Source organism: Pomacea canaliculata, linkage group LG2, assembly GCF_003073045.1.
Source record: "Pomacea canaliculata isolate SZHN2017 linkage group LG2, ASM307304v1, whole genome shotgun sequence".
NCBI lineage: Eukaryota > Metazoa > Mollusca > Gastropoda > Architaenioglossa > Ampullariidae > Pomacea > Pomacea canaliculata.
The window spans coordinates 12,003,177-12,015,861 of NC_037591.1; the positions used below are offsets into that span (position 1 = coordinate 12,003,177).

Genomic DNA, 12,685 nt, shown 5'->3' on the forward strand with positions numbered 1-12,685 from the left:
TGTCTATGACTAGACTACAGACATCGTTCAGCGTCCTTTCATATTAAAAGTATTCATCTTTCGATATAATCTTATAGCCTCTTCCCACGCCTCAAGCCCTCTGTGTGCCGCGATATAATTTATGGACAGGGAGGTTTCAGTCGTCGTCCTGAATGAGCTACAAGCAACTTTTTTCGAGATCTCGCGCTGAGACAGTAGACTCCGTAGCCAGTTCAATATTGGAGCTCTTGTTACACGAACAGTCTTTATAATATAATAGTTCAGCTGTCAGAAGAAAGGAATATTTGTCCTTCCCGGTAATCACGACACTCGAAGGTTAAACCTGAATATAATGGATGTGAAGCAGCTGCTTCTGTCTGAGTATTCTTTTGTAACTGTAGGTATGATCAATCTTGTTGACCATCTAATATTTATAAGACGATATGCACGAGAAGATCTCTTCTCACATACAAAAAGTGTATTTACCAAATCAATATACACATACACGCATAACTACATTAAGACACGACATCGTATATGAAGCTAACCTCTGCAGCTGTTAAGACATCTTCTGACAGCCGTTATTCGTTTGGTTTTTAACTGTAGTTACCAAGTGCTCGCTCGTGAGAGAAAGAGAGAGAGAGAGAGAGAGAGAGAGAGAGAGAGTAAATGAAAGAGAAAGAAAGAGAATAAAAGAAATAAAAAAAGAGACAAAAGCCTAACGTACCTTCACAAACCATGGAGGTATTGTACTGATAGCCATCGTTGCACACGCAGTAATACTGCCATCTGTGTTGGTGCATTTCATGCTGTCAGTGCAGTTGTTGGTTGTCTGTAGTGAACACTCGTCTATGTCATTATCACAGGTGAGTCCTTCCATCCTTGTTTACAGGTGCATAGGCAGTAACATGATGAAGTCCTTAGTGTTAGTAACGTTGCATAGGCAGTCATCTTTGCAGTTGGTACCCGTATGTATTTCCAGTGCACTCTGTCGAATGAAACGTCAAGGACAGAAACTAAGCGAAACACAATTATTTGGTTATGTTTTTTACTTGTCTTAAGCGCTTATATACATATATGAGAGCAATAGATACACGCGAAAGAAAGAGAGAGATAAAAATAGGAATGAAGAGAGAAAGCCTGACGTAGCCCTCACAAACCATGGACGTATTGTACTGATAGCCATCGTTGCACACGCAGTAATAACTGCCATCTGTGTTGGTGCAGTTTTCATGCTGTCCAGTGCAGTTGTTATTTATCTGTAGTGAACACTCGTTTATGTTTTATCACAGGTTGATCCTTCCATCTTGTTTGCAGGTGCAGTTACCAGTGACGTGGTGACATGACAAAGTGTTGGTGACATGCATCCACATGGACTGCCACAGTTGTCACGTACTGTTGCCTGTACACTCTGATCAACAGGAAGAAAGAACCCAAATGGTTGACGAGGGCAAAGAATTGGATTATGAAAAACAATGTTTTAAAAGCTTTAAACATGAAAAAGGTAAAGGTAGTAACTATAACATTTCGGTGTTAGAGACCAAGGATCAGCGGAACTTTTCTAGTAGTAAACGTAGTAGACGTTGAATCTATTTAGAAAACAGTTTTATTTATTGCACATTACACAGAACAAGGTTCCTTGAAGGACAGTCTTTGACAAAGTGTCGTGCCGGGTCACATGGCCAAACTAGAGCAGCTTATGTCATTTGACACTTTCAAGTAGAGGCTCCTGGTTTCCTACGAGTGTGGAACAGTGCTTCATACGAAGTCGTTGTTTTGCTGCTCTTTGTAATAGACCCGGAGCACCCTCCTCAGGCACTTGCTCTCGAATGCCTGAATTCTCATCTCCGTAACGAGGTGCTTACCTCTTCGAGCCGGAACCCTTACATATATATTTTTGCTTTGCCGTCGCCAACGATCATAGCTGTCAATGCTGGTCTCTATTCCATGCGTTCAAACTTTGTGAGTCTGCTGGTAAGATCTTAGTTCTTATTTGGTACCTGCCAACAGGTTTATGTCGTCTGCAAAGCGTACGTTACAAATCGATCTTTAGACAATGGATATTTTATGAAATTTCAGTGCTTAGCTTTACTTGTATTGATTACCTGTGCAGTTTCCATCCGTAAGTTTTTGATAGCCAGTGTTGCAGACACACAGGTAGCTGCCGTTGGTGTTAGAGCAGGTGGAGTTGGCGACACAAGAAGTAGGAAGACTTTGTGCACACTCGTCGATGTCTATATCACAGTTCGTTCCATTCCACCCGGTTTTGCATGTGCACGTGCCGTCAACGTTGCTGCAGTTGACAGTGTTCTGAGCGTCGCAAGTGCAATTAGATGAACAGTTTTGCCCGTAATTTCCCGCCGCACACACTGTGCAGAGTTAAAAAAAACCGTGATAAAAACGTGGAAAAATGGGAGCAAAAACGAAGAAACGTTGACCTTTCGTTAATAATTAACTCATGACAATGAATTAATGCTTACTTCTGCAGGTTTTCTTGTCGTCGTTAAGCAGGTAGCCGTCTGGACATTGACACTGAAATCGGGGAAGTTCCTGAATCTCTGAGCAGTTGTACTGACAATCCGCAAGCTGACACCAATTCAATACTGCCAAAAAGAAAATTCAAGAAAGCTTTACTTCCTCTTGTAGTTATTGTTTACTGGTTTATACAAATAGATGCTTCCATCGAAAACAGTTTACTACACTGTACGCGTGGACAAGCAGGACTGCAGTAATAAATGACTTGTTTAAAAAAAGCCGGGTATAGCTGCTTTTTTAAGAAAGTAGCAAAGAGTAAAGTTATAAAAGAATACAATAATAAAATAAGTAACAAATTACTAATAAAAAGTAATAATAATAATAATAATAATAATAAGTAAAATAAGTAATGAAATAACAATACTCAAAGTAAAATGTGTAAATCATTCAAATGTTTAAAAAAATTACCCAAAATGTCAGTAAATCACTGAATGCGATTATTGTTTTTTTTTTTGAATATTTTTAACTGTACAAAGGAAGGCTCTACGTTATTCACAGTGGTTGCGAAGGCATTAATTGCTTTAAATAATAAAATTTGTTGCCATCTTCACGCATCTTTCTGTTTTGTCGTTACATTGAAACTAAAGCACATCAGTTCATTTTAATAATAATAAAAACTCCAGACCTGCATATAATGTAAATTATCACCTTGCTGAGTGCAATTGTTGATTGTCTGATTATAGTAGTAGCCACTGTTACAGAAGCAAGTATCAGTTCCGTTGACGACGCTGCAGCCACCATTGAGGCTGGGACAAGTGTTGTTGCCACACTTGACTCGTGCTGTGGAAAAATATCAACGCTGCTCATTACACAAACCGTTATTGAAAAAACGTGGTTTATCTTCCATTGTCACCTTTTTTGAAGCAGATTTTTAAGAGACTTTCGGAGTAAACATTTCTTCTGATTGTGTAAACCTCAGTGCAAAATACGATTTTCAGATTTTCAGATTTCCAAAAAAGAGTTAATAACATTTCGTTCTGAAGATACAAACATCCCCATGAAGAGAAAGAGATCCAAATCTTGAGGTAATTATGTGTTGGCCTCTGGCTATGCATGGTGATGTCTGTAAATGTTTATTTTGAGAACAGAAGTATTTGTGCAGATTCAGGGTAATAGCACCTTGCACCGAGCTTTACCCAAGCATTAAAAAAAAGTGCACCCTACTTGTCCTTTCACGCTTATTTTTCCAAACACTGCTGAGTATAGGTACTAAATTTATTTTAATAATTCTCCTTTGCAGCTGAAATTTTTTTCAAAAAACTGTTAGTTATATACATTGATACATTGCCCATTTAAAGAAAAGGCAATTAAATTTATGAAAAAGCTATTGCACATTGAATATAGACACATTTATACACTATTACACACTTGTAGAGAAAGAAATTATAGCCACTATTCATTTTAAAATGAGTGCGTATTACCTGTACAGCTGAAGCCATCATTGTCTAGCTCATATCCTGACTGGTTACAATGGCAGAAGTAGCTTCCTATTGTGTTGATACATTGCTGTTGACATCTGTTTGTAGTAGGCAAAGCGCATTCATCCTCATCTGCAACAACCGAAAAAGCTCCGAACGATCTTCGAAGATTTGTACTGAATGCAAAACAACAACAACAACAACAACAACAACAACAACAACAAAACAAATAATTATTTCTGGTTCAAGGGCGTTGACGGGAGGGAGCTTCAGCACAGACTGACCTTCAGATAAGCGTGGGGTCTGTGACGCAAGACTTAAATGACGTTGTTTGATTCGGTTACGTCACGCGTATATTGCGTAAGAGACTTAAGTGTCGTCTATTGTGAGAAAGGTTTCGTCTGCTGGAGAGATGAGTATCGTCTGCTAGTATCAGCTACATCATCATTTGGATAATACATTTGGACAATCACGCACGTTGAATGTTGTTTAGCAAGGAGAGTGTAAACTTGATGTAAAGACAACGCTATAAAAGAGCAGCTAACAAAATGTAATGTTGGGATACCAGGAGACAGCGTACACACATTCTCAAAGTGTGGTTAATCGGGTAAAGCCGGTCTCCTTTCAACAGTCGGAGGTCCAGCGCATTGAAACAACTTTAGGCAGAAGGTAAAGCAGAATACCTCTCGGAGGTATGAGCTAGTGACTTACGTTAGTTACTCTGGCCTGTCAGACCGTCATTGCTCATATCAGAGCTATGTCAGCTCACATAGCTGTATACACAGATTTCTAGACAGCTGCACTTCCTACGGCACTGACGTACAATCGTAATTTGGTGAGTCTACAATTAATAATCACATACAAGGTACGTACAACTGTGACACACACTAGTACAGTGAACTAATTACAGTCGCAGTGACAACATGTCTGCAATATTCCTTTTCGTACGTGATGTTTCAAAAGTCTTCATAAAGAATCAGCATTATTTTCGAGACCAGACCTTCACAGACTGAGAAATTGTCAACCTACGTACCCTTGCAATTTCCTTCGTTATCAAGAGTGAAGCCTCGATTACACAGACATCGATAGCCTCCAGGAAAGTTTTCACAGGTTTGACTGCAGGGAAAGTCCAGGCACTCGTCTGTATCTGAAACACACAAATCCGAAGCTGTCACAAGAATCTAGTCAACGCCAGCAATATTTTTGCGCTGAATCATATATCGACTCGATTATTCTGTGCTGATATGTAATCTTTCAGCCCATCTGACTTTATCAATAATTTCTTTTATTGTTGTCTTGGGGATGTTGGTGTGTCTAACTGCTAGCAGCTTCCGCAAATAGTCCTTTTGGGGTAATAACATGTAAATCTATCGAGTGCTTAATCAGGTGTGAAGTTATTCATCTTCACAGAAAACTAGGTCTACGAATAGAAAGTTTATAGCATTTATTGTTTCTAACGCCGTCTGACTTTAAAGATGGTTTTTTTGAAAAATTATCTCACCTGCACAGATCGCTGGGATTCTGTTGATAGCCAGTCTCACAGTCGACGAGTAGTTGCCTGGGAAATTTATGCATTTGGCGTTCTTGTTCTGACATTCCTGCACGACTGAGAGAGTCTGGCACTCGTCGACGTCCTGGTCACACCTGCTTCCTATCCACCCGTAATTGCAGACACAGCCGCTGACGCCGTCACAACTGTCGGCGCCAAGACCGCAGGCGCAGTTGTTGGCACAGTTCTCGCGTATGTTCCGGTACCACATGCAAGGACCCGAAAAAAAACAACTTATTTATTCTGATGCCTCTACTAGGTCTACTACATGTATACACATAAACACCTTTTTAAACAGATTCACTTTCCATAGAATGTATCTCCTGAGAAACTGAAAATGAGAGAGTCAATAAGTGTTCCGATGAAAAATGATTGATAGTTAACCAGACTACAAACGCTGTCATCACGAACACAGTTCATACCAACACAAATAACTGCATACTGGTGTGACTACAAACGCACGTTAACATGGAAAAAACTGCTGGTTAACAAAACTACCAATAATAACAGGAACATAATTGATGACTAACCATGACTACGAAGACTACAGATGGCAACTTCTTACCGAGACATGTTTTCCGATCGTTGTCCATGCGGAAGCCAACAGGACACGAGCACTGGAAACTACCCGGGGTGTTTCTACACGCGTGGGAACAGCCACCATTGATGGTTGCACATTCGTCGATGTCTATTATAAGTAGATTAAAACATAAATTCAGAAACTTTTTAAGCATTTCCTTTGACATCTCTTCTGAACACCCGCCAACCATTCATTTTACTAATAGGACATCTGTAGAGGTCTGGCGAAAATAAGAAATTTTCCTCGATTATGAATATTAGTTGGACACTGTCTAGAATGTATTACCTAGTGATTGTATGTTTATTTTCTCGAACTATCAGCATTTGTTAATGCTTCTCAATTACGAAAAACCAACACAAAGACTGTTTGTACAGAAAAAACATAAAACACGTTCATCACGTAAACATTTACTGGATAGGACGTTTTAAAGATTACATACCGACACACGATTGAGAATCAGGTCCAAGTCGGTAACCACTCAGACAAAAGCAGATGGCCTTGTTGGTTTCAAGGAGTGTACAGCCTTGATCACAGGTAAGACCTTCCTCGTCCTTGCATGGGTCTGCCACTGAAACCAAAATAGTCTTTTTATAGACGATAAAACTAGGTGTGACATCAGCTAAAACAAGGTGTATATCGGAAATTGCTTGCTTCACTTTGGGATCTCATAAACAATTACAGGGTCCAGTAGCACACTTTCTCGCTCCTACACTGGATACTGCTTACGGCACGAAAAATTCTCGATTTCACAAATTACAGGCGCGAGTCTTACATTTGTTAATCACTTTCCTAGAACTAAGCAATAATCGTTAGGAACATGAGTAAAGAACTCTGACCTTTCAAACAGTTGTAACGATCAACATCGAGTCTGTAGCCATAGTTACATTCACAGTTGTAGGAACCGTCTGTGTTCACACAAATCTGTTCACACATGTCCGAGCTTCCACATTCGTCGATATCTGAACAAATCAGAAAGTCTCAACATTGCCGAAATCAGTAAAATAAAGTTTTATGTACGGCTGTCGATTATTACAAGTCAGCAGCTTACAATGCTAACTATTTTGTAGTACATGTTCCATAGGTTGCATCAGTAGGCTAGAAGAACACTTATTTAATAAAAGTAAACAGGGCAGACTCCCTACCTGTGCAGTTTGAGTTTCCATTGGGTTTTTGGTATCCAGATTTACAAGTACAGTAGTAAGATCCATCCGTGTTGACACAATCTTCTAGGGATGTACAATTGTTGAGTCCTATCACTGGGTCACACTCGTTAATGTCTGAAATAAGCAGACAACACGATCAAACGGACTTTGCAGTTACTGAAGTAAATTGGGAAATGGAGGAACAGATTAATTTTAGCAGCAAATAAAAAATAGTTACCCGAGCTGACTTTACGTCAAATCAGAGATTTGGGAAGAAAAAGTTTCTTTACATGGCTTATTTAAGACAGTTGAAATGCAGAAAATGAGTAGTGAAGTAGTGCTAGTTATCCTAGAACTGAAGGCAATATGGAAACAGAGTCAATAAGAATAGGTTTATTAATATACCTATACAAGACTGTGTTGGTCCTCTGGTGTAGCCGGATTGGCAGTCACACCTATAAGAGCCATTGGTGTTGACGCAGACTTCTCTGACATTGCCGCAAATGTTTGGTGTTGTCTGACACTCGTCTATGTCCCGCTCGCAGAAGGACCCCGTCCACCCACTGCCGCAGATACAACCTCTCACCTTGTCACATCCCGTGTTTCGGCCGTTACAGTTGCACACCTGGTTGCAATTCTGTCCATAGTACATGTCAGGACACTCATTGCAGGTGGTTTTGTCCGAGTCCAGCTGGTAGCCAACATAACACGTGCAGGTGAAACTCCCCACAGTATTATTGCATCCTTGACTGCAGATATCCTGCTTACACTCATCAACGTCACTACAGGTTTTGTTATCGTCTGAGAGAGTGTAGCCTTGTAAGCAAAAACATTCTGGAGTTCCGTTCGCCATTCGGCATTCTTGGGTACAGTTAAAATTAGAACAGTTCATTGCTGTCTGACTATCTTGAACACAAGTTTTGTTCATCTCCTGATAAATGTAGCCTAAATGACAGCTGCAGTTGAAACCTCCGGGGTAGTTGGCGCAGATTTGCACGCACCCATCTGATTTTTCTGCGCATTCGTTGATGTCGAGGCAAGATGTCCCATCAACACCAAGGCGATACCCGTGGTTACAGGAGCATAAGAAGCTACCTTCTGTATTGCTACAGATATGATCACACATTGTGCTGTCGTCACATTCGTTAATATCTTGACATTTATTAGTTGTAGTGTTCGCCTCATAACCAGTAGGACAGCTGCTGCAGTTGTAGCCTATCGAGGAATTACCTTGCTCCTGAGGAGGGAGATCCGTGCAGTTCTGTCCGAAAACACAGGGATTCTCAAGACAAGCATCACGGTCTTGATCACACTCCTCACCAGTCCAGGCCACGTCACACACACAACTGGCGACCTGGAAAGCCTGGGTACTGGTGTTCCGCAGATTGTTGTAGTCACAGACACCGTTATCAGAACACCCGCTACAGATTGCTACCTGGACCACCAATGCAGATGACGCAGCGTTCTTACTGTCCACTACATAAAAACTGAAACAAATTAATGCACATCTTATGTCTTCAAAAGTCATTTTAGTAGTCGTCTTTTATTAGCCTTTTCATCGCAAAAAGGAATGTATACTCTTTGTGGACAAAAAGCAAGCTTTATGAAGGTCTACAATGAATTCTGGGTAATATCGCTTAAAGAAGGCCTGCTGAAACTAATCTTGCATATCTAAAGCGAAAAGGTTAGATTACTTTTGCCGTATACATTCATGCATGTATAAAATCTTATACATTTCTAATTTATATGATTTCTAGTAAGTTGGGACTTGTTTCCTTTCCCTGATAAATGTTGAATCTCATGGAAAAACAGAAGATAACGCAATACCATAAAACAGATAAAACCCTGAAGCGCAAACTAATAGAATAATAATGGATAAATTTATCTAAAGAGAAAGAAAGAAAATGGAGAAAGAAAAGAAATAGGGAGAAAGAAAGAATGAAAAATAAGATTAGGAATGTAGGAATAACGAAAACAGAAATGAAGTGATTGAGAGAAAAAAAAGAAATAGAATCATAAACTATATGATATAATTATTATAATTATTAAAAAAGAAACTTCAAAATAGAAAGTGCGTACCTGAGATATGCCGGATCATGTATGTTTGGTGTGTATTCTACCAGACCCGTTTTGTTGTCAAGAAGGACGCTGCCAGATATGGTTGCCGAAGTGTAATACGTTATTTCGTCGTTGTCTTGATCTTCTCCTAAAAGATGAATCTGAATTGTGATGTTTCCTGTCGCATTAACGCTGGTAGTAGCATTTAGTTGAGGTACCGTGTTTCCTGTGAAAAAAAATTCATATATCACTTTACACCACCATCAAAGGCAGGCTCAAAGTGATTTACAAAAAATAATAAATAAAAGAAAGAAAAACTCACATACATATTAATAATGAATGTTGATATAAAAAACAATAAGATTATTGCGTGTCCACGTAGCGTGGCCACTCATGTGAAATAACGCCATCAGTACATATGCGGTCTGTATCCTTGCCATTCCATGAAATCTTCGATAAGTAAATAAAGCTTTCCTTCAAAAAGTAGTTGAGAGTTAATACGATGGCTTATTTGGAAGCTTAACTGTCAATCTTTGGTGGAAAGGTTTAACTTTTGCAGACAGAAATAATGTTCCATAATGACAACTCTTGTTAGAGCATCACATTAAAGGTCACAAACTAGTTTCAGAGAGATGCACAATGGTAGCCCTATCAGACTTTCTGGATCAATTGTAGAAAAGGAATCAGCCTGAAGTTGCCACTGCTGATGCACAGAACTACAATGTAAGTTATGGCAAGATGGCGCTGACGTGGCAGTCAAAATAAAATGGTGTAGAAAAGAAGAAAAGTGGCACAGGCGAAAAAATAAATCCAGGAATATGTGAAATTGCGTTATAGATGCACAGATCAATATTGTACAAAACTCTTAAACTCACATTAACAGGAAAGAAAAGACAAAAAGCGACGGAGAGATGATCCCCTCTAGTCAGGGGAAGGGACATCACTCTCCAATGGTAATATGGGTAGCGAGCAAAAACGTTGCACACTTTGTGTTTTTGCTGCGACTTTTGTTGATGTCTGACAGGATGGATCTACGCAGTTTACTGCATTTAATGAGTGCTACTTATTACTTATATTCAATTAAGGTAGTCCCTGTACATAACCACTGAAAAAACAGCTAATTTTGACAAACAAGTCCACACCTAATGTTCTGTCTTGAAAGTCCCTAACACCTCTGCTCAACTGTGTGGACATTTGTTCAACTATTTATCCTGGACGATCGTGGCACACTTACTGTTTGCCAGGTTGACATCAGAAGCTGTTTCTTGGAATTGTTTGGTGGCCTCGGCCACCTCCTTGTTTCCAGTCACAAGATAGTCGTAGATACAGGCCAGTGTGTCGTTTCCACCACACACGGTAGACGCATTATCCCTTTCTTCCTGTGAAAACTCGTCTAAAAAGATTGGCTTGAAGTCGGGGTGGCTGTAGTTGGCAGGACCGAGGCGATTCTCATAGCGAAATAGAGATTCATTAGAGGAAATGGCCCCTGCACACAAAGGCACAGTTTTCTATATACTATGTGCGTTGTCTATTATTTCTTGTTTTTTCCTCTCAATGGTTCTACCAAAGCATTTGACATAATTTGTGTGAATTATGACACTTTTCGCAGTCATGAAAAGGTCTAAAATTACAGTCAAGACAGCATAGAAATAAGGAGGAATAAATTAATCAATGAATGAAGAAGGGATGAAAAAGCAGAAAAGATAGGAAAAGAGAAAGAAAAGAGAAAAAGGCAATGAGCACAAGAAGAAACCTTTATTAAGGGTTTTGAGATAATATCCAAGATACGTGGTTATTTACTTGAACGATGGGGTGATATTCTTAAAACTTAAAACCCAATGAAAAGGAGTTAAACCATTCAATTGCCTACAAGTGATTTAGTCTCCATGAAGCAGACGCAAAACTTAAAAGGTATTTGGGTACAGAAAAATACGGAAACTGGGTTCTTGTAGTCAATAGGAAGGCAAATTTGATTTTCTTAAAGTTTTCAAATAAACTAAAAGACAAAAGACTTTAAATATCATGAATTTTTCAGCAGCAGATGTTTGCGAAGTCGTGTATGTAAATGGACGTGTGCGCTTGCCTTCTAGTATATATGCGATATATATATGTATGGGTGGGGGTGAGAGAGAGAGAGAGAGAGAGCAAGGGAGAAGCAGCTTACAGTGAGAGCCAAAGTCCTCAAACTTCTGACGATCAGTCATGTTGCTTGGCAGCACGGTTCCATTCGGCAGGATGAAGTCATCTGACTGATTACCGTTAAAATTCCCCATCAGACCTGTAGTCTGGCTTCGGAATATCACAGGCATGTCCACGGAGATGTCCAGCGCCTTAATACCGGGGACTATGGTAATTCCAATACCTGCGCATTCATGACAGTGATGAACATTACAAATAGCGATACCGTTGAAGAAAAATGGAAAATAATGGTTTCCTTTCATCTCTATATTTTTTTCTGAGAAATTTTTTGTTGGAACAAAACTGAAAATTCTTTGGCAGTCCGCTAATTAAAAGTAAAAATGTTTCCTGATATTATAGTTCAAGCTATCGAAATAAAAATTGCAAACATGCTGTTTTACTTAATCATGTTTTTGTGTAAAAGATCTTCTTTCGATGTTTTGATCTTGTCATTCTTTGAGTAGGTTAAAACTTTCAAATTGCCATAGAGATTAAAAAGTAGGAGTAGATACATGAAGATAATCTGCACCACGACCGCTGACGTCTGGCTTTGTAAGACAACAATTACGTATGGGTACAAGGTTTAAGTAGGTGCGGAAGGCAAAGTCCGAACGCTGTTTTAGCTGGACGCACCGACGGCTGGCTTTGAGGTGTTGGATCGAGGTGCTGGACCAACAAGCTTCCCCTTGGATGTCATTCATTCATTGATACGATCCTTGGTCCATATAATACCAGCTGAGAGGTTCTATTGTTCACCAGTTCCAGTCGTAAATGGAAACGAATAGACGCAGCGGTTGACAAATCTCCTCAGTCCCGTGGTTATCGGCGGTAAGCAAGTCTTGCATGGTCCATTGTTTAAATGTTAGCCACTGTTTTGTCCGGTCTTTGCGTCGACCACCTCTAACGAATATCTTACACCGAGTTTCGTAATGGGTCACATGACATGCTGACGTCTACGAGAGCAATAAAGATTGCAATCTGAAGATCCGGTCATGCAGACGAAAAGAAGAGTAACACAGGTGTACATATGTATTGATATGTACAGGACCGACTATGTAACATACCTGAGGCTCCGAATAACACTCCCAGGCTGTTGTTGTCCCTCCTCAGAGAAAAAGCTGTTGTCTGCAAAGTGAAGTTCACTCGATCTCGGAAACTCCGACTTTGATCCGTGCCGTTGGCGTAGATGATTAAGGCTGAGGGGGAAAAACCAATCAGGCGACTAGAGTGCAGTAAATATTTGACA

General features: G+C 39.8%; 1 protein-coding gene across 1 annotated transcript; it reads right to left on the bottom strand.

The window, feature by feature from the left end:
* Positions 1 to 835: 835 nt before the first annotated feature.
* On the bottom strand, positions 836 to 12,614 carry LOC112557878 (fibrillin-1-like). The gene is made up of 17 exons (XM_025227974.1): positions 12,504 to 12,614; positions 11,426 to 11,623; positions 10,496 to 10,747; positions 9,283 to 9,487; positions 7,609 to 8,690; positions 7,204 to 7,338; positions 6,898 to 7,020; positions 6,501 to 6,629; positions 6,047 to 6,169; positions 5,434 to 5,490; positions 4,966 to 5,079; positions 3,936 to 4,064; positions 3,163 to 3,294; positions 2,460 to 2,582; positions 2,085 to 2,348; positions 1,130 to 1,261; positions 836 to 967 (listed from the first exon to the last, which is right to left on the bottom strand). The coding sequence occupies exons 2-17, from the start codon at positions 11,568 to 11,570 to the stop codon at positions 927 to 929; spliced, it is 3,186 nt and encodes a 1,061-aa protein (XP_025083759.1). The 5' UTR covers positions 11,571 to 11,623; positions 12,504 to 12,614; the 3' UTR covers positions 836 to 926.
* Between the last annotated feature and the right edge of the window lie 71 nt (positions 12,615 to 12,685).